Source organism: Neovison vison, chromosome 5 (genome assembly GCF_020171115.1).
Source record: "Neovison vison isolate M4711 chromosome 5, ASM_NN_V1, whole genome shotgun sequence".
NCBI classification, from domain to species: domain Eukaryota; kingdom Metazoa; phylum Chordata; class Mammalia; order Carnivora; family Mustelidae; genus Neogale; species Neogale vison.
The window spans coordinates 94,661,753-94,687,495 of NC_058095.1; the positions used below are offsets into that span (position 1 = coordinate 94,661,753).

General features: G+C 48.5%; 1 protein-coding gene across 1 annotated transcript; it reads left to right on the plus strand.

The window, feature by feature from the left end:
• The first annotated feature begins 990 nt into the window (after positions 1–990).
• On the plus strand, positions 991–25,415 carry LOC122907824 (arachidonate 5-lipoxygenase activating protein). The gene is made up of 5 exons (XM_044250655.1): positions 991–1,289; positions 7,918–8,017; positions 14,389–14,459; positions 18,553–18,634; positions 24,932–25,415. Exons 1-5 carry the CDS (start codon positions 1,220–1,222, stop codon positions 25,092–25,094), a joined length of 486 nt encoding a protein of 161 aa, XP_044106590.1. The 5' UTR covers positions 991–1,219; the 3' UTR covers positions 25,095–25,415.
• Positions 25,416–25,743: the final 328 nt, after the last annotated feature.

A 25,743-nucleotide genomic window follows, 5' to 3' on the forward strand; every position in this document is an offset into this window, starting at 1 on the left:
GCATTGTCTTTAGTTATGATGAGTATTCGAAAGGCTGCCTCTTCACCAGGGTCAGGCCCCTTATCTCCTGGGACTTGAGCAGCCAGTGAAACTTACCAGATCTCCCATACAAATAAGATCTCATCAAAATCAATATGCAAATCTGGCTGGTGCTGAGCCCGGAACCAAACCAATCTTGTGACATCGCACTTGGCAGAGTGCCCCCGGCCCTCGGAGAATACTCCCGAGGGTCAAGACCTTGTTGGGCTTGCCCTTGCCATAGCCCTCCACATGTCCAAGCTCCGGACAGTGCCTCCCCGGACCTCTGTCTCTCTCCGTTGAATAGAGGACGCTCAAGCTGCCAGTTCCCTGCTGCCACCAACTTAGTGGCTCATGCTCTCATGAAGAAAAGCTCCTCTTAATCACTGCCAACTAGTTGTTGAGTCTGGGCTGAAGATTGCAGGAATCTTGCATTTTCTGTGTTGCTTCCGAGAAACTGCCATTTACACAGAGAAAGCTATCCTGGAAAATACCAGGCAACCACTTACCTTACCCAGCGGGCTCACTCTTACCCCTTCTCTCTACTCTTACCATGACATTGAAAAGACTCCAGAAAGGCGTCTCAACAATGACCTCTGGGGAGCCAGCTACGGTATTTAGTAACACTGCCTGTTTGGAAGTTTTCCTTATGGGTCATCCGTATCCTCATTTCTGCTCCTTATCTAAATTCTTTGGTTTAGTTTTACTTCTCTTGTTGCATTTTTTTCCCTGTTGAAATGGAGATGTCAGCTTGTCTCCCCCACCCTTCCCATTCATTCATTCATTCATTCATCCAGCCCTTATTACGTGGCTGTCACCCTGGACCCTGCCGTATGTGAAGTATTTTTTTCCCCTGGGAATTCAAGAAAAGAAAGGCAGCACTCAAAACCCAGATCTTTTGGGTGCTCTATAAATAAAACCCAAGCTTCATTTTTTCTTCCCTTCCTGCTTCTCTTCCAAGCTTTGCTTCTCTTGGCAGGTCACACGAGCCAGGGTGCTTTGGTGGCTAGTGAAAAAAAAAATAAAGAGAGAGAGAGGGAGAGACAGAAAGAAGAAGTCACTGTGTAACTGTGCTGGGACCTTCAGAAATTCTAATGATGAAAGACAGCATGCGGGCCCTCACTTCCCCTTTCTGCACGGCGCAGGCCTGGGTGCCCGCCACCAGACGGGAGCAGTCCTCCCTGGGGAGCCCGAAGCAAACATGGATCAAGAAGCCGTGGGCAACATCGTCCTGCTGGCCATCGTCACCCTCATCAGCGTGGTCCAGAACGGTAAGGGGAGGTCCTCACTCAGAAGGGGGGCCAAGGGCAGATTTTGTTTGCCTGTTGCTGTAAAGTCAGGCTCACACAGGTCTCTGTGTCTGTGTGCAGTTTGGCCCACTTTTGCCTTATTCGTTATTTGTTTCTTGTTCTTTGAATGTATCGGTGTGTGCATGCCTTTGGGGTTTTCCTTCTGCTGGTATTCCTTTCACTTTCATGGTGGTGACTAACCGTGTTTGCAGAACCAGGTCAGCAACCTAGAGGTTTTCTCCAAACCCTGATTGAAGTGTCTTGTGAGCAGCATTTTAACCATTAATTACAGTGACTGGAGACAGGGCAGGAGGCAAGAAGCCTAGACGGGGAAAGTAAAGTACATCTTTACTCAGACACTGGGCTTTGGTAAGTGGAGCTGGGCTGACTTCAGTGCAGCTGGGATTATCTGTCACCTGTAGGCTTAAAAAGAGAAGAAATGTGAATTTGGAAGGTGGGAGGGAGAAATCACCTTACCATTATTTTATCTATGAGTTGCTCTTTTTTTTCCCCTTGTAATACTTTCTTTTTTTTTTTTTCTAGCAATGTACAATTTTGAAGGCTTTTTCCTATGCATGATATATTTACATAGAGAGAGGAAGCATTTTTCTTGTGTGGGGTTTGCGTTTCCATTAACCGTGCTGGCACTTGAAAAACCAAGTAAGGGACACAGACCTGAAAAGGACAAGATCATGTAGAATTTTCTCTTTAGACTTCTGAGTTAAGACTGCCACAGACCGTTTTGAGAAGTATTGCCAGTGGCTTCATGTTTTGTAGTTTATTAAGACAGAGGAAAAAAAGAAGAGTGATTACTAAGGGCAGCTGCTTTAACCTAATGGTCATTACTGCATGTCCCCACACTGTCACACTTGGGAAACTTCAGTATTTAACCGATGTGGGATATCCTGTTATCTCCCCCAACCTTCTCCCAGCTTGAATGTGGACAAAGGCTTCGGTTTCGGCTTCTGAGCCCTAGAGGAAGGCTTCCCTGAGACCTCCCCACACCAGAGAGGCCCAACTTTGCATTCTCCCAGTAGGTTTCCTATATGGAACAACAGTTGGCCACTTTTTGACCCAAACATTTTCGTACTAAATCCACGCCATCAAGTTGCTCACGATGCTCATCAAGGAGCAAAGGGATTGTGTAGGTTGCCGTTCCTCAAGCCATTTCTGTTTCATGCAGCGACCATGAGTGCCCTTGGTCTTGCATATCAGCCAGGGATTCATTTATTCAACCTGCATACGCCTCGCAGGACCCGTGCCAGGCAGTGTCCTGGCTTTATGGGGACAGCGCTGGTGCGGACCCCCAGAAAGGGAAAAGATAGTGAGAACAGATGGCCAGCCATGGTCAACAGGAAGAATTCAAATACCCTTCTGGTGTCTGTGGAGGCAGTTTTGCATGGGGCGGTGGGTGATTTTTTCAGCTCTGTGTAGGGTCTTCCCTCTGGCTCTTCCCCTGATAAGTATCATCTTAGCTAACAATGCCAGTGGACTGGGGACCACTGACCTTCCCACGGCCTATGTGGATGGGGCTAACCTAGCTGGAGGGTTGGCACTCACCCTGAGCCGCTCCCTCTCAGTGCAGAGCTGACTTGGGGGAGGCTGCCGAGTGTCCTGTTGTGAGTACAGAGTCTCTTCATCTTCCTGGAGATGCAGAACCCACCCTTGGTCTGTGGAGTGGGTCTGGGGCTTTTTCCCCTAGTGGCAGAACAAACCCTGATTGGACTTGAAGAGGGACGGTGAGTTCCTAATTGGTTTTGGCAGTGAGATTAAGTCTTCTTCCTTGGTACAGTACGGAAGGAGAGATTATAGTTGGCTGAATGTCTGAGTCTTAACAACCACAGTCTAAGGGCTTTGGCTTTTGACAGGCCATTTCAAATAGATAGTGACAGAACACCAGTGGCCTCGCTAATAGAGGTCCACCAACTGAGGAGTGGGATGGAGTCTTCCTAATGGGGAGATACGAGTATGGGTTTGAGTGGAGCTCCCGTTGTTGGACTGGAGACTTTTTCAGGCTGAACAGACCCTACATGGTAGCCACATCCTGTCCTCTGCCCTCCCCCACCCGCCCTGAGCCGCTAGGGCAACATGGCTCCAAGGGTGACTTTGTAGAGCTCAGGCACACCCTTGCTTGGGAAAGGGACAACCGGCTGCTCTTTTGAAGCCGCAGAAGCAGCCTAGTCACCCTCCCCTCTGAGGCAGAGACCTCTGACTACCATGTGATGCTGAGACCACTGTGTGAGGTCTGCCTTTTATTTGTAACTGTAAAATGTGCCCATGTCGGGGAACAAGGAAAATGCCAATGACTTGGGAGAGAACATCTGTGCTTGCTTGCACCATGAGTTTTCAGGTAAACACAAAGGTTCAAGTGCATGCCCAGAGCCTCTCTTTGCAATTCTAATTAACTGCAATGTTGCAACCATAGGTCTTTCTTACAGAGTTCAGAAAATATGCAAAACTGTGCCTCTCTCCTCCTGCCCTGCAAAATGTCATTTTGAGCCCTTCCTGTTAGTTTTAAGGAATATTTACATGTTGTTGCCAGGTGCCATAAGCTTTGTCTTTGTCCCGAGACAAAGAGGTCCTGTCCACCTGTGTCCGTGATGATATCCAAGGTCTGTGTTCTCTGTACCCTGTGTGAACCTCAGTTCCTGGGAAGAGGCCACACAGCCCACACCTGGGGGAACTTCCTCCTCTGACTCTTAAACATTCTGTAGTTATCAAGATCTTTGAACCTGGGGTCCTCTTCCAGCTTGATCCAGCAAAACACAGATTTGGAAGCACAGAACGAGTTGAAAATACATCTTTCTGAGAGAGCTGGGCCAGAACCACCAAAGCCTGGTTTCCCAGGGAGTAAAGATAGAGGCGTTTCCTATGAATAGCATCCAAAGAGCCTCCAGCTTCTTCTGCCAAGGTGCCAGCAGCGCTGACATGCAGCAAACCTGAAAAAACACAGTTTTGGGGAAAGTGATTTCCATAGGAAGCCAAGCTAATGAGATTGAGAGGAGAGGGTGAGCTGGGGGGAAGGGCACCTAGCCTGGTGCATGGAAGTCTGAATGGCAATAGCAGAGAAAAGATGTCCTCCAGCAGGAGAACTGTTCCCACAGGCCTTCTGGTTGTAGGGAAAGGTGGTAGGAATTGGCATCATCCTCTCTCCTTCACTCTCTTCTTACCGTGAAGCCAAGAAGTGGGGGAGACATGATGGCCCCACAGACACAAGGGTTTGTGAGAATAGTGATAAGGAAGGATATAGAGCTGGTACTGAGCGCCTACCTTCCCACACCATCCCTGGTATTCCTATCCCAACACCAAGACTCCTAACTAATCTCATGGGCACCATATTGGAAGGCCTCACAACCCAATCTAGGGTTGAATGGGCTCTAGAAACAGGACTCATGAAGTGACCCAAAGCAGAAATCTTATTTATGCCATTCTCAACAGCTCCTACCTGAACTCTCCCATACTAGAGAGCTCACGACCTACCTAGCTTGCTTTCTCCTCGTTGGGTGTCTTGAGGTATTATTGCCAACACAGAGCTTTGTGTTGGCAATAATGCCTCACTGAATCCTTGAAGCCTGTGGAATATACACTATTATTATTCCTGTTCTGCAGAGAAGCCATGTGGGGCTTGGAGAGGCTAGACCATTGGTTGAAAATCCTAGAGCCAGTAGTGGTGAGACTGGGATTCAAACTCTTTCCAAAAAGTAGACGCTTCTGCTGTGTATATTGCCTCAGATACATTTATTCAAATGCACACCCCTCGAGAAGTCCTACTGCCCTATAACTTCCATCCACTGGTCCTGTTTCTATTCTATGGAAAAGCTTGGTCTATGCTTGCTGCCTCTAGATTACGGAGTCAGCTATATCATCCTGCTTTCAGTGTACCACTTCTCAGCTGACTTGTTTTCCGGGGTCCTTTGTTGTTGGGTTGCCCCTCCTTCCCATCTTGCCCCGTGCTCTCTAAGATGCAGATGATAGATGCTTGATGTCCAGGGAAACATTTCCTGGGATCCAGACAGCAATTCTGTGAAAATAATCATGGGCGTGTTATACTTTGAACACTTGTATCTGTCTGCTGGTGCCTATTAACTTTGTGCTTAGCTGAATTCTCCAGATCCTCTTATGTGATCCTGAGAAAGTTAGTTGGCTTCTCTGGCTCTCAGTTTCCTCAACAGAGAAGTGGAGCTATGATAACTTCCATATGTGCTGGTCGGAGGCACTGCGTAGAACACCCGAGCCAGCGGGGGCCCAGTGTGTGTGGTAGGTGCTCAGGGATGGCCTGCAGCCTTTTCTCTCCGTGTCTCTGGTTCTCTCTCTCTCTCTCTGGTTTGGCCTACCGCCCACAGCTGGCCAAGATAAGCGTGCTCATGGTCTCTGCACGAGAGGTTTCTGTGACACTGTGGAGGATAATGTGGCGGATGGGGGGTGTGAGTGGGCGGTAAGGAGTGGACAAAGGAAGCCAAATGCTTTTAAGTTTAGCTAAGCAGGAGGGAGAGGTCCAGCCTAGTGGAATGGGGCAGGCTGGCTTTAGTTTCATTTGATGGGTGGGAAAGATCAGAGTTTGTTTCCAGGGTCAAGAGATGGAGGAATAAAGAGAGGGAAGGTTCAGGAAATGGGGAGAACACTGATGAAACAGAGGGATGAAGGGGTAGCAGGAATGGGCTCAAGGTCGCAGGTAGAGGGGAACCCCTGGCAAAGAGGAAGGGGTTGGTTCCTCTGAGCGAGGGGAGAAAGAAGAAAGGCAGATGCTCAGTACAGCCACGTGGTACGGCTGGTGGCAGAAATGACCTCTGACTTTCTTAATATCTGTGTCATGTTCAGAGGCAATGGCCGTCCCACTGGGTTCTGGAAAGGCAATGGTAAGAATTTTCTACTGTGTTCTGTGGTCCAAAGAGACATTCAGAACAGACAGATGTGTACTTCTGCCCCTTGTGGCTGATGGAAACCCCGTGGTGAGCTTCAGTGTGACAGTAATGGGGAAAACACCACCCCCAGAGGCTCCCCCAGCCCCCGGACTTGAATCCCCAGCTGCACTGCTCCCCAGTGGAGTGACTCCGAGAGAGCTATCAGCCCTCCTGGAGTCACTGTGTCCTTGTCTATAAGGTGGGGACAGCACTGCCAACTTTGCAGTCATGGTCACAATGCCTAGTAAGGGAGCAGAGGTCAGGCATCTGCTGGAGAGCCTGGAGTTGGCCTCTGTACCCTTCAGACCAATGACCCTGTAGCTCTGTTCCAGACAGGCATGTTGCTAGGGTGGGGCTGTACTTTTGCCCCAAAGAAAACCAGGGCAAGCTTTTATTCATATACACGCTTGATAAGGCATCCGTTTGACATCTCTTTGAGGAAACTGATAGGAAGCTGATGAAAAGGAATCCTGTAAGATCCTTGATATTCTCAAAATTGGAGTAAAGGAATATCACAGGACAGGGGAGAGGGGAGGAGATAGAGACCTTCATTCCCACCCCTCTCCCACCCCAGTCTATAGACAAACCCTTGAGATTCTAGCCCCTCGGCACCCCTCACATCCCATGGCCAACCTAGTCAGCTCCCTCCTATTTTCGTTCTGTCATAGACCCTGACCTGGCTAAAGACAGAAGGCTCTCTGCTTAACACCATTCCTCAGCTTACACCTGCCAGAAACCCTTTGTTGCTCGTGAGATGGGAATAAGTTCTAATTTTCTTAACATGGTTCTCATCAAGGTCATAGTCATGCTGCTAAATCTGGAAGGCACTTCTCAACGATCCTCTTCTTCGGGGCTGCGCTCACTGCTTCCTCACTCCATCTACCATGGAAGCACGTCACAGGGCTCCTTACCCCCTCTGCCTGCTCTTCTGTCCACAGCTTGGCACACTGTGCAATTTTAACACAAGTGTTTTGTTCACTGTCTTATGGTCTGTCTCCTCTCCCACCCTTGCTGGAACATAAGCTCCTCAGGCTAAGGTTCTTGGTGCGTTTTGTTCTCTGATGCAAGCTAAGGGTCTCGCACATGGCAAGTAAACAAAGAAAAATGTCTTTGAAAGAACAATTCACCATCTACCTCTTTGGCCTCATTTGTAATTCTGCCAGTTTCCACTCCCTGCTGTCGATTTCCCCCATTGTAAGCTGGACAGCAAACTTAAGACAGTTCTTGCCTCTGTGCCTTTGCACATTCCATCGCACTCGAGTGGGGTGATCTTCTCCATTGCTTCCTCCATCTCGCTGGCTAATTCCTACTTGTTTGCAGATCTTACCCTAGAGGTCGCCTGTAGGGATTCCTCTGTACCCAACACTGAATTAAGTTGCTTCTTGGACCCTTGATGGCTTCATGTTCTCAGTCAGTTCTGTCTTCAGGTGAATCACTAGAGTACAATTTCTGCTCTGTGTGTTTATTTCCTTCAACTGAAAGATCCTTGAAAGTTGGGGGCTGTGTCTTGGATGGCTTCGCCATCACCAAATGCAGTAATTTGTAGAGATAGCTGCAGAATGAGTTTTTGGTAAGTGACATTTGATGGAAGACGTTTAGGCGGTTTGGAGGGCACACAGAGGGAACATTAAATGTTCTAGTAAAATAATGGGACGCCAGGTTCATGAACGTGCCTGTTATAAACCAGATCCAACTTTTCCCTCTGCCAGGGTTCTTTGCCCACAAGGTGGAGCATGAAAGCAAGACACACAATGGGCGGAGCTTCCAGAGGACGGGAACACTTGCCTTTGAGCGGGTCTACACTGCCAAGTGAGTCTAAATCCTGATACTAAAAACCAGCAGAGTGGGGCCCTAGGCATAGGGGGCTCCTTGCCAGAGTGAAGACCACTCTCAAGGCTACCTGAATGTCTGGGCCAACCTTCAGAGTGCCACCGGAGGCAGAGTCCCCGGGAAGGTTGAAGCTCAGCTGGGGGTGGGAGTGGGGATGGCTTTGTGGGACCCTCTGTTATCTTCATAAGTGCTAGTGTTTAAAGAAAGAATTGGGCGTACCAGGGGTGGGAGTGGGGAGTCGTGCAATCGCCACAGCTTCCCCTGGTTCCAGAAACCCCGAGCCAGTGTGGTCAGAGTGTTACCAATTTCCGGGGGAATTAGTCCACACGTACTACCATGAAAACCAGCCATTACTCATTGGCTGGCTCTGCCTCTTGTGTCCCACTCAGTGGACATATGTGGAGGTGTGGCAGGACCTTTCATAAGGCCTGGTCTCCTTGAGCAACCAGAACAAGGACAGTGAGAAGGGGGGAACTGGGCAATTGGTTCCCCTTCCCCTTCTCATTCTTTACTTTTGAATAAAAAAGCTGCTTGAAGACACCTGAATGGCTCGTGAAGGAGATGGGAATTATTTGGGATGCAAATCTGGATGGCTGTTATTCCAACACTCATTTTTTCCTTTATGCAGAATGTATCTGAACAGCAGTTTCAGGCAGTGGCCAGTCTGCCTCTCTGTGCCTGTGAAGAGGGGCTGGTCAGAGGGGAAGTCTTCAGCTCTGAGCTGGCTAAGGAGCTGGCCTTCAGTCGTAACTCAGAAGTGACTCTGAGGGCCCCCAGAGAGCTTTCCAGAAGGGCAGTTGTGGACACCTAAGGAAATCACTGCAGGCTGATGTCCTGGTCCCCTCACCCTGTCTGGGCCCTTCGTCTTTTGGGCTTGGGCCTTCAGGTTGCTCCTGAGTGTCCGCAGTCCCTCTAAGACCTCCCCCTCTCTTGGGCCCTCGCCACCTGCTGTGGTCTTCTATCCTCAGACTAAGCAGTCCTTACTAGGGTCACTCCAGCAGTCAGATCTCGAGGAAATCCTTTGCTGAACTACCTCCAGGGATGTCTTTTTTTTTTTTTTTAACATTTGAGCCTTCAGTATATGAAGTTAGGTTTCCATTTTGCCAGCAATGAAGAAATGGAGCAGGCCAGGCAGTTCAGTGTCTGCCCTTTCCCCCCAGGGGTGGGCTATCTCTGTGCTCACATCAGTCTCCCGGGGCCAGCCCCCAGATTGCAGAAGTGCCCTTTGGTGGTGGCTGCCCTGCGTCATTTGGAAGGGTGGTTTGGAAGTTCTGCAATGGTGTGGGGTTCCTGACAGAAGAAGTGGCCAGAGGAGAGGGGTGGGGCATTTTTGCTGCCCAGGGGTCCCCATGGTGTGGATGCCACAGCCCAGCTCCCCCATCCATGCGTCTTTACCACTTCATCTCCACAACAAAGGAGTGAGAAGAATGAGGAGAAGAGGGAGCTATGGAGAGGTAGGAGCTCAGGTGGAAAAAAAGAATTTTCTGTAAGATGAAGTTGGCCCAGACAGCGCTGTGGTTCTGTTACCAAGACCACTTCCTCCTCGACCCAGCTAGCAGCAAGTACTTGATGTGCCTGTGGTGGTTATAGAAGGGCAGAAAGACTGGGGATGCCCGCTACTTACTACGTGCCTGCAAAAGCCAGGGGTGCATGGTCTGCTTGCACCTGCCAGGAAGCTACAGGCAAGGGGTTATGGGTTGGTCCAGCAGAATTTCTTCTCCAGCGGTAGCTTGTCTAGAGACCTTCAAAAGCACCAAAGAGGGTGCAAGTTGAACCAGGGATTTGCATAAAGAAAAGAACATGTACTTAATCCCACTATCTAAAAACTAAGAAATTAAGCTTTACTCATATTTAATACATAGTTTGAAAGTGGACTGTGTGTGTATTATACCTGCCACAGGGTTGTGTGATCAAATCTTCTGGTTGATGAGGTGTGAGATCATAAATGCTTCCAGACCATGGCTATTGAGAAAAACTAGCATAACAGGATAAATGGTGCTGGTGGACTGAAAAGCCCGATGCTTTTCAGCCTAAAATATGACTGTTGATGGATACAGATGGTTCCGGATTTGGGGGGCAGTTGGTAAACAGACATTTTAGTGAGGTGTGGCCCATCAGCTCCAACTTGGCCTCGGTGAATCGTCTGTTCCATCACCCGTCACCCACCAAGGCAGAACTGAGTCAGGGTTTGAGAGACAAAAAGAATCTTAACCTTGACTCTCTGTTCAGGTGTATAAAACACAGTTCAAAGCTCTGTTCCCCGAGGAGGGAGCACAGCTAGAGCAAAGTTTGATTTCAGGAGGAAAAGCTCAGTTAACAGGTCCGCGATTCTTCCCTATGAGGCCAGGCAAGCACAGGCTGTGGAGAGGAGAGGGGTCTCTGGAGAAGTGTAATTTTCTGACATGTGTTCCATAGATTACCAGTTCATGGGCTGGTATCACCTGTTACAGACAAAGAAAAAGTTCTGGACAGCAAGACTTCTGAGAACTTTTAATGTACTGAGGAACATTGCGATTCTTGTTTCTCTAAGAAAGGGAAGTCTTTTTTTTTTTTTTTTTTAAAGATTTTATTTATTTATTTGAGAGAGAGACAGTGAGAGAGAGCATGAGCGAGGAGAAGGTCAGAGAGCGAAGCAGACTCCCCATGGAGCTGGGAGCCTGATGTGGGACTCGATCCCGGGACTCCAGGATCACGCCCTGAGCCGAAGGCAGTCGTCCAACCAACTGAGCCACCCAGGCGTCCCGGGAAGTCTTTTTTTTTTAAACTATAGATACACACCCCATTTTTTTTTTTTAATTTTTTTTTTGCAAAGCATTTTTTATCAAGGATTTAGTGTTTCACAAAATACATTTTCGGTAATGCCACCTTAATGTTCTTTCTCCTCTGCACCACTCAAAATCCCCCTCAGCCTCTCTTTTAAGTGGGGTGGGCTTGTAAATAATTTGAAGGTGTTGGACCTGCCTTGATTATATTAATGAGTAGTGATACAATTTACAATTATTAGTAATGTTTACTTAAGTTAATCCAAACTAACAAAATACTATGTAAGTATGTCAGTATCTGATTCCCAAAGGTGGAGAAAAATAAAAGGGAAAATAAGTGTCCTTTTCTCCATGAAAACAGTGATAGTGTAATGCATCAAATTGAACACAGCACAGGGAATTGTTGACAAATCTGGCAAGCACCTCAGAATTAGACCTCAAGTAATGAGAGCCAAGATGGGTTTGTCATTTTTGTCTTGCAGAAAAAATGGCACAAAACTCTCTACAAAAGAAAATTTAGAATAATGATAATTTGTCAGCAGGAAAGACATTTCTACCAGGGACTGTAAGAAGGAAGACATGGGAGCAGTCAATAGCTACCAATTATTGGAAGCTCATTATGAGTCAGACACTGCTTCATCTCATTTTATTTTCACAAGCCAGGGCGGTAATTGCTAATGTCTCCCCTCACCTCTCCTAGATGAGGAAAACCAAGGCTCAGTGAGGCTAGGAAACGCACCCACATTCACTCAGTAGTTGATTAGACAGCGGACTGAGGTTTCATGACTTTAAAGACCATGTGAACATCCACTAGGCTCCATCTCCAGGGACAGCCTCGTCACCGACCAAAGCTACTTGAATTCAGCCCAGCGGCAGCCCTCTGTCAGGGATGGGCACCTTGCGTGGAGTTGTGGGTAGAAGATGTGTCAGAGATCCTGGAGCAGATAAGGACTGGTTTGAGTCAGAGTGAACGGGACTCTGGGTATATTCTGGAAATCCAACGGAGGAACCCATTCTCTTCAAGTTGGGAGAGATTCATTTAACTCCAGACAGACCACTGTTACTAGAGACCAAGGTGACTTGAGACAATAGGAAGAATGATTGAATGACCAAGTCAATGTCACAATACTATACCATTCTAATGAGCAAATTCCCTAGATAATTAAGAATTTTTTTTATAGATTTTGTACCACCCAGATGAAGCCAGTACTTAAAAACAAACAAAATAGAAGCATGAGAATGAGGAGGCAGGAGAGAGCTTGGTATTAATAAATTTTCAAAGGATGTGTTCCCTCTTTTTCTTGAACAGGGGAATGGATCACATTCGGTCTTCCAAGGCTGTGGCTTTGTGCCTCTGATATGTAGTAATAGATACAATGCTTGTGCTCCATGCTGTATATGGGACCTGTTTATTCACTAAGTACTTCATCCCAAATAATAAATTTGTTCTGCTGCCTGAACTTCAGAGTTCCTACTGTGTCCACTAGACATAGTGAACCCCGGCACCTGGCAAGGCCGGCAGAGCTCTGCTCTCTCCCCTCTGCCTAGAGCCCAGGATAGGATACACTGCTTTCTTACCTTTAATTTCATTGACTTCTCCACCAGAGGGTCTTTTGATCATCAGAAGGACATAAAGACTCCTGTGTCCAGGGACACAGCCCATTCTCTCTGGGTTGTCTGCAGGGGATGGACCAAGGGCTGTTCATTCCAGAGTTCTTGTTGGTAGTAGTGAGGCATGAGATGCTATCAGGCTGAACAAGAGTTCACAGCTGATTTAGGAGGAAAAGCATGAGAACGAGATCAAGGAGGATCCTGATGAAGAACTCTAAGGAAGGAATTCGGATAAAAGGCTGAATATATTTTGCAAATGGCATCTCTGCTTTTACCCATACGGTTTGAATTAAATTAGACCAGTGGTCTTCAAACTAGAGCATGCTTCAGAGTCTCCTGGAGGGCCTTGTTAAAACACAGATTGCTGTCCCCCCCCACCCCCCCACCCTGGGAGGTTTTAATTCTGTGGGTCCAAGACGGACATTAACATTTGCATTTCTAGCAAGTTCCCAGGTGCTTCTGACACTGCTGAGCCCGGCACCACACCTTGGGCACCCCCCCCCATTAGAGCATCAAGTCTTAAACTTTATGTGGATCTTAGAGCTACTATCAGTCTCTTAGTTTTTTCAGGTAAGGAAACAAAGTCCAAAGTAATTGCTTTGCAATTGACAAACAGCTAGTGGATGTCAGGGCAGGGACCGAATCCTAGTCATGTGCCCTTTCCACCCCATTGCTCTGCCCTCCCATCCTTTCATGCTTCCACGTCTTTGAAGGTTGTTTTTCCATGGATGTGTATATCGGTGGTCCTGATCTAGACTAACAGACCCGGTTTTAGAGCTGGCCTGAGCAGGATGTGAATCTTGACTCTGCCACCCTGTTGGTCGGTGATGCAGAGCAGGTTACTCAGCTTCTCCAAATCTTGGTTTCTCATGTGAAAATGAGAGTCGCTGTGGTAGGCTGAATAAAAGGCCCCCCAAAACATTCACATCCTGACCCCGGGAGCCCACGAATAGGTTCTGTTACATGGCAAGAAGATATTAAGGTCACTAACCAGCTGACCTTGAAATCAAGAGAGTATTCTGGATTATCTGGGAAGACCCCAATGTAATACAAAGGTTCTTTTAAATATGGAAGAAGAAGGCAGAAAAGTTGGTGTCAGGAAGATGCGAACGGCCATCACTGTCTTTGGGGTTGGCAGGGGGTCACAAGCCTAGCAATGCAGGTGATCTCCGGAAGCTGAGGAAGGCAAGGAAACAGATTCTTGGCTGGAGTCCCTGGCAGGATTGCCGCTGTGCAGATACACCTTGACTGCAGCCTGGGAGACCCACTTTGGACTTCTGACCTCTTCACGATTTGAATTGTTTGAAGCCACTGAGCTGGTTCCAGCAGCCATAGAACCGCAGTGAGTTTGTGGGAGACGGACCTGTAAGACAACAGCATGGCGGCTGGAGTGAGATGACAGCCCCTCCACAGGAGCCAGGATTGAGCCCCGCACGCTGCGATCGCACTGCCGGCCAGAGACCTTCCTGGGCACCAGCTTTTTGGAGTCGACCCTTGTTTCTCTAATGCTTGTAGCTTACCTCTCGTTTCCCCAGCCCAGCCTGTGGATCTGCGCCTACTTGTGCGGCTGACAAAGGTTTCCTGAGTTGAAGTCCTCTCCCCCGCACCCTCCCCCTAATTCTGACAGCCGCCACAGCCCTGCTGTCTGTGCTGCTCACTTTTCAATTCCAAGAAGCACTTTGGCACAGCCCGGAGCAGGAGCCCTGCCAAAATGAATCCATCAAGAAACCAAGTCTCCCGTTGGCTTCGCGGAGAAAGGGAATGAACGGATTCCAAGCATGTGTTTGCTTCGTCCCACTGCCCATTTCTGATGAGGCAGCCGTGTCTTACTGGTAGATGTAAGTGAGATTATGAATGGGGTTTGCGCCTCACCTGTGATGGTGATTGTCAGTCTGGGGTTTCCGGTGATTTTCCGAGTATGCTGCAATAACACGTTTTCCGATTTTTCTCCTCCTTGTTTTTCTTTTTATTCTACAGCCAAAACTGCGTCGATGCGTACCCCACTTTCCTTGTTGTGCTCTGGAGTGCGGGGCTCCTGTGCAGCCAAGGTAACTGGGGCTTCTCTGTGGTGCTCCCTTTCTGAAACGTGCATCCTGAGGGGGTTCGAGTGTAGGCTTTTTGTTGAAAGACTTTGCCTGACCTCCAGCTCTGCCTTGTGAAGCCCGGTGAGGGGAGAACCCCCCGGGGGGGTGGTGTTTCTGGCACTCTGTGTGCCCAGCAGGAGTGGGTGCGATTATGCATGGCTAATGCCTGCTCCCGGGTGGCTGGGTGAGAGCGGCTGTGCCGACAAGGGTGGTTTAAGGCTAAATGTGACTCAGAATCCTTAAGCAGCGTTCGCTCAGATGCAAGGGCATTATAAATGAGAGCGCCTGAGGGATCTCTTCTGGGACCACTGTCTCTCGGCATGTCTGCCAATAAGCTTCCAGCGTGGCGGTCCTCTGTCGGGCGTGTGTCTGCAGAGCTTCGGGCTGGATTCCAGGTCTGCAGCCTTCTCCCGGGTTATCAGCAGCCCACAGTCCTGACTCCAGCAGGCTGACTCCCGCAGTTGATTTAAAATGAAATGGAAACCGGAGTCCTGGGTTTGGGTTGCCTTTGGAGCTTGGCATCGCGCCTGGCGGAGGCTTGGTGTGACCCGGCCAGCTTCCACACCATGGCCCCGCAGGGTGCGTACCTAAGAAAAGGCCACTCGTGTCCTCCGAGGGGCTAGGGGATCCTTATCATCCTTGCCCACTTTATAGAGGAGGTGGAGGGGATATTATCTCCCTCTAGTGTTTGTGAGGACACTTTGGTTCGGGGAGATAAGGTAACTTGTTCAAGGTCACTCAGTGAGTGAATGTGGAGTCAGGATGAGAGCCCAGGTCTGCAGGGCTAACTCCTGGACTTCTCATAAGTATCCTTCTGCATTATTCACGTGTCTACTGCATATACATTGAACACCTTCTACATGGCAGGCCTTGGGCTTGGACACACAGTGATAAATAAAGAGATGGCCGTGGAGCACGTGACACTTGGTGAGAGGAACCACAGGGAAGATGTGGATGGATAAATTATTGCCAAGAGTGAGAAGGGCCAAGAAGGAAAAGGATCAGGTGCAGTGACAGGGAACGGAGGTGAGGGATGGCAGCAGAAACTCCTTCAGGGACACCATGTGGCCTCCTTCTGTGCTCCATAAGGCTGTCATTACTCACTATTTATTTACCACTATCTATCCTGAGTGAAAGAAGAAACACGTCTGGCGTAACTTGAAAAATCAAGTCCAACTATGCCTATAGGAGGAGTTACGAGTTATACTATGCCTATACAAGGGGTTATGTCTTAGATGACACTTGATAGAGGTGAATCTCGAGATGTTCTAGCTCGATTAATACACAGGGGGTGGAAAGGTGTTTTGGAGCCCTGAAACCATGCATTTCAGCCAAAGCAAATATTGGCATTGCTAAGGGATGAAAGCGTCAGTAAACCCTTTTCAATCATCATCATTCCTTATGACTGTAGTAAATTCCTGAATTTTTTTAGTCAAAAGGAACCTCAGCGATCCTTCCAGCCCAGATCCTTCACTTTACAGAGCAGGAGCCCAAGACCCAGAAGGACAAGTTGCTTGCTCAAACTCAGATTTTTCGAGTCCAGATTCGAACCCAACGTGCCTTCCTGCTGTTCTGCGCAGCCTGGGTCTGCAAGGCACACTACGTCCTCTGCAAGAGGGCAGTGAGCATAGCTATTTTCCACCCCTGACTCCTGTCAGCCCTTGTTCGGTTTTGCTGCCCACTGAGAGAGAGACAGGCTAGTTGAGTTAGAGTGGAGCCGTCCAGATGGGCCAAACCAAGAAAGACTTCGTCCGGGGCAGCTTGTGAATTATGGCAGTTTTGTGACCTTTAGATAATAGCAGAACCTCATAAGTGGTTCCTTTTGTGCTTTACCTGGGACATGACACTAATATTTGGGGAGGCAAACTGGAGTTGGGGCGAGAACACGGATCTGAGGAGGACAGACCGGAGATCATTCTGAGGACACTTGTTGCTGGTGGTGTGACTCCTGGCTGTTACTCAGCTTTCCTCGGCCTCAGTTTCCCCATTTGTAAAGCAGGAGTAATTGAGTTCCCCGGATGATTAAGTGAGATTGTGTGCATAAAGCCTCTGACAGGCTGCATGGCAGAGAGCAGACCGAACCATATACACCTGCCAATGCCTGACTGTTTAGGATCCTCAAACATGACAATTTCCTATAGTTCGGCCTAATAGTAAGAGCCCAGTAGATGTTACTATTGATGGTGCCATGCTGGTGGTAGTAACAGAGCTTTGAAATCATACAAACATGGTTTAAAATCCCACCTTGTTAAAAAATAAAATTCAACCAAGTGAATTTTGAAGATCTAATTAGCTTTATCAAAGGATTCATGAATCTGGCAGTATCCCATCTAGCAAAGAGAGGGGAGCTCCCAGGGGTTGTAAAAAACGGAAAGCTTTTGTAGGAAGGAGGGTGGGGCAAGAAAGTTGTTAGCAAAAAAAAAAAAAAAAGGCTATTCCGGGAAGCTTGCTTTCCTTTAGAGGGAGGGAGGGAGGAGTGTGTGTGTGTGTGTGTGTGGGGCGCTTATCCTGTAGATGACCTCATCTTCCTTTGAAGGAAGGAGAGGGCCCACATGGCCGTGGCCGATTACTTCACTGGCTCGCATCAGAACATTCGTGACTACGTGTTAAGACCACATTTCTCAGGGAAGTTGAAACGGCAGTTAGCTGAGGAATTAAGCCCCGCTCTGAGGACTTGGCTTAAGTGATGCCATTTGGGGCCTGTGGTTTTCTTTTTAACAAGTTTTCCTCCGCTCACCTGACTTTTATGAGTTCATTTAACAAACAGTTTTTGAAAGCCAGTATGTGCCAGGCACAGAGATGATGGTTAGCAAAAGGTTGCTGTCCTCTTTTGGTCTGGTAAGCGACTCTGGGCAAACTGACTTCCTTGGGCCTCAATTTCCTCATCTGCCCAATGGGGACAGAAATGCACTCTTTATCAGGTGGCTAAGAGGATTAGAGACCCAAGGACTCAAAGAGCCTGGAGCAATGCTTGGCATGTAGAAAGTGTTCTGTCAACACAATTTGGCCTTCGAAAAATGTGGGCAGGTCTCCAGAGGGCCCATCCCATGGGCCTATCTCACCCCCACGAGTTTTCCTGCTAGGTAGGAAAGCTGCAGTCAGCCCTTTGTTCAGATGTAGGATGAGTTAAATGTTAGCTCCTGATCATAGTAGTTCTTGTAGGGTTGGAGTTTCTAACTCTCAGCTCCAAGGTTCAGGACTCCTGCTCCTCACAGTTGTTACAGGTCTAGAAGGCAAAGGGAGTCTTCCTCCCTAGAGATCTTTTTCCTCCCCAAAGATTGATCTATTTATTTGAGAGAGAGAGAGAGACAGAGAGAGAGTATTTGTGTGTGAGAGAGAGAGCATGAGGGCACACAAGCGGGAGGAGGGGCAGAGGGAGAGAGAGAGAATCTCAAGCAAACTCCCGGCTGAACTCCGATCCCGACACGGGGCTCAATCTCATAATCCTGAGATGGCAGCCTGAGCTGGAATCAAGAGTTGGATGCTCAACCAACTGTGTCCCCGCAGCCTCTCCCATCCCCACCCGAGGGGATCTTTTCTGAACTGGCTGCAGTTGTTCAGAAAAGGCTGAGCATTGCACTGCCTGGAGGCCCAAAGGGGAAGGGTATGCTGTTAAGAGAGCCAACCTAGGCTGGGCTTAGGGTTCAGGTCTGGCTCTCCCAGGCCCTGCCCAGGACCAGACAGACAGACAGACAGACACACACCCCTTGACGATCTTACACATGCTCCTTGACCACTGGAGCCCCAGGTGTCACCTCTGGAATAGAAAAGATGATACTGGTCACGTGGAAAGGATTCAAATGAGATGATGGGCAGGAAAACACTTTGTAAACTGTACCATGACACCAATAGAAAGTAACAGTACTGTCACTTGTAGGTTTCCACCAGCCCTAGGCTTTTTGCTGAAGTCCCCATCAGCCCCAACTACCGGAACCCGAGGCTTGGGCTAGATTTTTCCACCAGTATTAGCTGTGCCATGACGGTGTTAATATTATGTAAACTTAGCACGTTCTGGCACCTGTGAAACTCACACTGGTGTCTCCCTTTCTCTGCTTAGTTCCCGCCGCCTTTGCTGGACTGATGTACCTGTTCGTGAGGCAAAAGTACTTCGTCGGCTACCTGGGGGAGAGAACTCAGAGGTAGGCCACCGGGACTGCTTCAGAATCAGGGTTTGAGTCATGCTTTTTGAGCAAGAAGAGCGACCACTCACAGCCATATTCTACCTAAGATTTAAGGCTCAGGTGGGATCCCTTGGGGCCGGAGGGGGAAGGCTTAGTAGCATCCGTCATCCTTTACCCCCTGAATTTGCGGGCTCTGCAAATGCAGCTGGGGGGCTGGACTCGTGCCCCCACTAGCCAACTCCTCCACATGGTCTTGGGCTCACAAAGGATGCTTTAACGCCACGCGCCACACGGGCATTCTTGCAAGCCCACACCCTCTACGCCCTCCCTTCAGAGTCTGGGCCTTGAATGACTTTCTGTGTCTGGCTTCCCAAGGCCTCTGGGGAGTGAAGCATTTTATTGTTTGCCTCAAAAAACGAGAGCTCAAGCTTGCACCTTGTGAGACGTTCTCTTGAGTAACAGATCTTCCAGGGACCAGCAGGAAGAACGTTGCAAAAATAGTCCGCGCTCACAAGCAAAGGATGGAGTCTGTGAATAGCGTCCCCGTTGCATTGCTTATAGACGCTGCCAGACGAAGGCTCCGGAACAGCACTTACATACTTTGACGACACCCGCCTTGGGAAGTCGGGATTTTCATAAAATAAATGAGGATACTTACAGAAGAGATGTTCGAGTTCTAGCCTGCCATCAGTTCCTTAGAATTCCTAAGGTACCCGGAGGGCTCTGAGAGGCAGGCTGGTTCTTACCAGTTCCGGGAGGCTGCCGCCTCTACGGGGACTCCAGCCTTCCCCTCCATTTCTCTCCCTTGTCTGGTTTCACATCCCTCTCTGTCTCTCACAATAGCACCCTTCTTTCGTGGCTAATGGGCTCTCCGCTCAGATAGCATCCTTCAAGCGGTGACAAAGGCTCTGACATCCCACGAGGTCAGCAGGTGAAAGCACTATCATCTGGGGACCTTGGGAGCCTGTGGAGTTAAATGGCTGGGGGGGTGGACAGGGAGGGAGGGTGGGTTTGATGGTGAGCTGCCGCCGGGAGGATGGCTCTCCTTCCAGCAATTCTTTCCAGTGCTCGTTTCTTCTTTATGCTCGTCTGGTGGTGTTTGAATTTATCCTCGAAAACCACAATTCCATTATGTCTCTTATCCTTATCCACACTGCCATAAATGATGTTCTTTATCCTCTTCCACCCCGGATAACCTCTATTCTGCCTTTGCCAGGGAGATCACCTGTTGTCAGGAGGTGGAGGAGAGGTGGAGTGTCCATCAGTGAAATCAGCGGGGGTGGGGGTGGGGTTCTGCTCTCTTGGGCTGCCTCCCTGGGCCTCCCTGTCTTCCTCCTCAAAGTCTTAGGGGTCTGACCCAGGCCCTGTTCTCTTTCTCTGTCATCACTTGCCTGAGATCTTAAAGTTGCTTTAATTCTAAGACAGTCTGTGGAGCATGACAGAATGTGTTCATTTACCCACGGGCTCTTTTCATTTTCAAGGTAATCACTGCTAGGGAAGGAACCGAGGTGGCTAAAATAATAAGATAGAGACTTAAAATCTTAGAACGATTTGATTTCCCCGGACCTCATAGAAACGTGAGTGGCCTAACTTCTAAAATGCTGGCCCGGTGTCCCCCGGGAGAGATAGGTGTGATGCCACCAGCCCCGGTACCCTGGTCTGTGTTTATTAGAGCCTTCTCACCTCTCCTGCATGCGTAGCCTTCGTTAGTCATCCATCATGGCGCCCTTTCCTGCGGAGAACAAACATGGCTTCACACTACTTCCGAATACAGGGGCCTGAGCTATTGTCATCAATAGAAATGATAGGTACTAGATGAAATGTCTAATGCTAATCTAGACCAAAATATAGCTTGAGGTGGATGTCAGCCTGAGAGCCTCGGTCCTCGCTAGGTCCAAGAGGATTTTTCAATTCTACCTTCTGGAAACTATGAACTGATACCCTTCCACTGTGGATTCTACTGTGGATGTCTACCTCTGTCCTTGGGCTATGTCACACTTGGACTTTGCAGAGGCTTTCACCACCTAATGTCTTCGGGATCTGCTTATTTCTTAGGCTCACCAACAGAGGAAGGTACTGCTCAGCGGGACCCTGGACTCTTCCAGGAATTTCTCCCTTGGGCTCACAATCATCTTTCGCTCCTCAGTAGAAGTTGCTTTGGCCCCAACCGCATCACAAGTTCTAGTGTCCTTTTTGGTCCACTGGGTAGGCATGACATTCCTTGATATACCTCCCTCACCAAAGCTTCTTCCTCTTGGGATTTTGTAGTCCCCTCCTTTGTCCCTCCCCACCCTCCCCAGAAGTTTATGGCTCCTAGTCTCAGTCCTACATCCTACTCCCCGACCCTTTGTCCCTGTCTTGATTAGGTAGTTTGTAGCATCTCTAGACGCAGTTAAGGACGAATTTTAGTTTCTTCCTCTTTCATTCTAAGCTACCATCTGGCCTAAGTTCAGTGGCTGTTTGGCATTAAAGACTACTTGCCTTTTATTATCTACCTTCCCTGGCTGGCACTAGGCTGCCCTCTCTTCCTGTCCCTCAGAGGGCAAAGATTGGCAACGCTTGAGACCAACGAACTCAGCTTAACCAACTCCTCCTTCCCTGATTGCTTACTCGGTCCTCATTCACTCCCCATCTGTGTACTAAGTACTGACCACCTGCCCACAGCGAGGTACTAAATCATTTTGTTGAGATGATAATGAACATGACAGAGGCCCGGGGGCTGCTGGAGTCAGGGGCAGCACCCAAAAGACTAAACCTATAGAAATAATTAGGGGCACAGTTTTCAAAAGTGCTGCTCTATTGAAATCATTTTCCCCCTTAGTGTCAACATTTTAGAATCCCTGCCCCCACTTCCTCAAATATGGACCATGGGGTTACTTCACCAGAGCTAGACTCCTGGGGTGAGTCTAGGGATATCAAGGCTGGTGTTTCTAAAGTGAAACCCACCAACCAATGACACCAGAATTGCCTGGGATGTTTGTTAAAAGCAAGATTCCTAGGCCTCACTCTGAACTTATGGAATCAGAATCTCTGGGGTGGGAGCCCAGGGAATATGCATTTTTAACAACTTCTACACACAATTTGGTAAACACTGAAGGCTGTTCATGCCTCTTTTCTAAGAGTGATTCATTTGACAAAAATGTATGGAGGGCCTGATTTATTGGAGGTATGTGGGTGAACAAAACTGTCAAACTGTAAAACTGTGGGTGAACAAAAAAAACTGTAAGGCCCATGAGAGAAAGAGAAAGATACTTAGGCAGTATCTTTCTCTCACGGGCCTTACAGTTTTTATTCACTTTAGAAGTTATCAGGTTTAAAGTGGCATTTCTTTATTGAAAAGAACCTAACTGTAAAGTCAGAAGGGACCATGGAGTTTTCTTCTCCTACCTACATCATGTATATATTTTTGTGTGTGAGGCAGGAAAGGTCAGCAACTTGCCCACAGCAGAGAGCTGGGGCTGGAGCTCAGGTGCCTTGATGTTTGGGCTCACCTGTCTCATACCACAGCTCCTTTTCCTCCAAGCTTTAGGCACCTTTGAGAGGGAATTGTTTGTCATAAGACCTCTTTTATGTTTTCATGTAGGTTTTGTGTGTGTGTGGTGTGGGAGTGTGTGTTGGAAGGGGGGGATATGTTTGCTTCAAAACTGACCACAAAATCCTAGTCTCCAAAACCTGAAGGAGCCCTCAGGAAAGCAGAAGGAGCAGGGCTGTAGCCTCACACAGACAAGTGTGAATTCCCACTCTGCCTCTTCTTGGCTGTGTGACCTTTAGGCACATTGTTCAACCCATCTGCTCTGTTTTCCTACCTGGAAAATAGGTTAACCACATGGCATGGAGTGGGTCCGAGGGTTCAGTGAAGTCACAGACGGAAATGGCCTGGTCCCTCAGATGCTTAACTTCATGCTGACCTTCTCCACCCCATTTAGGGGGAACTATGTATCACCTTTTACAAACAATAAAAGAGATGCAGTTTCAAAGTCAGATTAGGCAGCAGGTGGCCGGCTCTTCCTTCTGCACTCTCCTGAGCTTCGAGCTTCGTCAGAGCCTGGGGCAGGTCCTTCCTTGCGCACCTCCCAGGGTCACAGCCCGTCTCCAAGTCTGACAGACTGAAAAAGGAAGTCCATGAAGTGCCGGAGCTGGGGACCTCCGTTCACCCTTCCTAGCCCGGCAGGTGACGCGCATGCACAGAGCACCTGCCTCCCGCCCCCTTCCCATGGTCTGGGGATCGCTAAGGTACCACGCAGCGGTCTCTTTGGGGGCGATCTTCCCCGAGGCCTTTGAAAAATGCTGCCCAAAGTCAGGAACACCACAATTTCAGCAGCAGGCACTGCCATTTCATCCTTCACCACAGATTTATCTCGAGCACGTTCCGAAACAGCTTTGCAAATCACTTTCTCTTGTTTCTGTAATGAGCATATGGTGGCCTCATTCATGTGAGAAATCTGAGCCACCACAATATTTGACTTTTCACAATTTAATTTCTCTGAACCCTCTGTTCTCTGGCTAGAACATATCCCTTACTTAGACTCTGTGACTTCCTTATCAGCATTAGCAGGTAACTGTCTGTATTTGTCTGCTGGGAACACTATGATGGAGTACCACAGACAGGGGGCTTCAGAAAACAGAAGCGGATTGTTTCACTGTTCCGGAGGTTTGAAATCTGAGATCAGGGTGTTAGCTGCCTCGTTTTCTCCCGAGGCCTCCCTTCTCAGCTCACAGACGGCCATCTTTGTCCCATGTCCCCACATGGTCTTCTCTCTGTGTGTCTGTGTCCAAACCTACTCTTCCTAAAAGGACACCAATCCTTTTGAGTCAGGGTCCCCCTTGGTGATCCCATTTTACTTAATTACCTCTTTAAAGACGCTGTCTCTAAATACAATCATGTCCTGAGGTATTGGGTTAGGACTTCAGCATATGAATGGGGGGTGGCCACAATTCAGCCCATAACACTCCCTTGAGGAGTCAAATATTCTTCCCAAATAAAGAGACAGAATGTCTCACTTCATAAGCATGGCTGTAAACAGGAAACCAAGGAAAGAAGAACACAGCTGGCCAAGGAGCAGCGGTAGGGGCAGCTAGCCATGCCACTCAAGCTTTAATGGCCTGTGAATCAAGGAGGGACTTGTCCAAATGCGGATTCTGGTTCAGTGACTCCAGGGAGGGCCATGAGATTCTGCATGTCCAAGAAGCTCCCAGTGGATGCTGCTGGTCTGTGGACCACATTTGGAGTAGCAAGGAAATTAGACAGTCAACTGCGGAATGGTTTTCACACTCCTGGCCCAGGAAAGAGATGAGTTACAGCATGAACCTCTGGGGTCCAATTCCAAAAGATACAATTTCTCACGTTGAACCTGCCGAACTGTGCTCTCTCTTGATTATGTCAAAAACCAGGCTCAGCATCCCCGACTCACCTGTTTAGCTGAGCTGGCTGTTCTTGTTGAGCGGTCTTGATTACCAAAGGGTCCCCTCGCCGGGGTCGTTACTAACAGCCTTAACGAGCCATTTGGCTGGACTTCCCGAACATGCGAGTGCTGGCACAGATGGAACCAGCCCCAGCGGTCGCAGAGGATGGAGCAGAGGGAGGCCTGGGCAGCCGCTATGTACAATTAAGCGGTCACATATCACTGGGGAAATGCCTCCTGACCCCAGCTGCTGATTTGCCTAAGCAGTTTAGGATTTAGAGCCTCCGAGAGAAGAATATGAATGCACTAAAACAGCTCTTTCCCCTCCATTCACTTATAATGTAAGAGCCCGTCTTCCATGGTGAAGGGCCCCACTCTCCATAGCGCGGACATAATGGTACTCCCAAGCAGCCTCAGGAGCCAAGCCTGACCTCTCAGACACCCAAGCACCTTTTAGATTCCTCTAGCCTTATTGGCTCACTGAAACCAGTACCCCTCCCATAGAGGTACTTAGGTCCCTTGTTAGAGCCCACTGCCAGCACGGCTTCCCTGGTACTTCCTGGAGCGGAAAAGCCGCAAGTCAATGGGGCTCCAAATCCTTGGTCAGCATGCCTGATGACCCGCTGACGGAACGCTCCACCTTCACACCGCGGGGAAATCGGGAGAGCACCGAGAAGCTGCCCAGCAGGGCTCTAACCGTGATGGGGTTTGGGGTCTAGTCTTTTCAGCTTGGTTTTGAAATATAATCAGTGACGAATAATAGCGGAGACACTCCCATTCTTCCTACGAAGCATATAGAGTAAAAGGAACTCTAATTTAAACCTCATGTATCTCAAAGATGATAACTTTTTTTTTTTTTTTTTTGTGAAATTGGTGTCATTTTGCTGCTTCTACAGTTTTCTTTCTCTTCTAGCACGCCAGGCTACATATTTGGGAAACGAATCATACTGTTCCTGTTCCTCATGTCCCTTGCTGGTGTATTCAACTATTACCTCATCCTCTTTTTCGGAAGTGACTTCGAGAACTACATAAAGGCAGTAAGCACCACCATCTCCCCCCTGCTTCTCATCCCCTGACTCTCCTCCGAAGGCAGGGTCGGCGCTCTCATCGGATCAATACCGAAAGTTGTCATAACTCAGCCCTTGCAAAGCTGTAGCTCCTCTTCAGACAGCTGTAAATCTAATGGCCATCTGGACTCCACAGCTTGAGTTAACCGTGTTTTCCCTGGAAGAAAATACCTTTGTGTCCACCCTGCCCCTTGAGAATGGCAGTGGCCCCGTTATTTCTTATTCTGACCAGTTAATGTATGTTTCTTGACTTAGCTGGCTTTCTGAAGATGTTTTGTGGCTGCACTTATGTGTTCCTAAAATAAAATGCAGAGGCATGTTTTAGGCTGCTGGGTGAGTCTTTTGTGGGTTTGTTGCTACATGTGAACAATTGATCTGCTTTCCTCACCCTCCATATAATAATAGGAAGGACACTGTTTTTACCCACACATGGGGCTAGAAAGGCAGTCACCAAAATGTCAACTCTGATTATCTTGAGGAGAAGGGATTTGGGGTCAGTTTTACTCCGTGGTTTATATCTTCATGTATTATTTGAAGTTTCTTAATGAGCAACTAAATAGCACTCAAAAAAGAACTGGGAGAGATGGGGTACTTGGGTGGCTCAGTCGGTTAAGCCTCTGCCTTCAGCTCAGGTCATGACCTCAGGGTCCTCAGATTG

Excerpts from the sequence above, each read along its gene's own strand:
- LOC122907824 (XM_044250655.1), top strand. The coding sequence starts at position 1,220 with ATGGATCAAGAAGCCGTGGGCAACATCGTCCTGCTGGCCATCGTCACC. Across the intron at positions 14,460-18,552 it reads GGGGCTCCTGTGCAGCCAAG|TTCCCGCCGCCTTTGCTGGA; the intron begins GTAACTGGGGCT and ends TTCTCTGCTTAG. Across the intron at positions 18,635-24,931 it reads CTGGGGGAGAGAACTCAGAG|CACGCCAGGCTACATATTTG; the intron begins GTAGGCCACCGG and ends TTTCTCTTCTAG.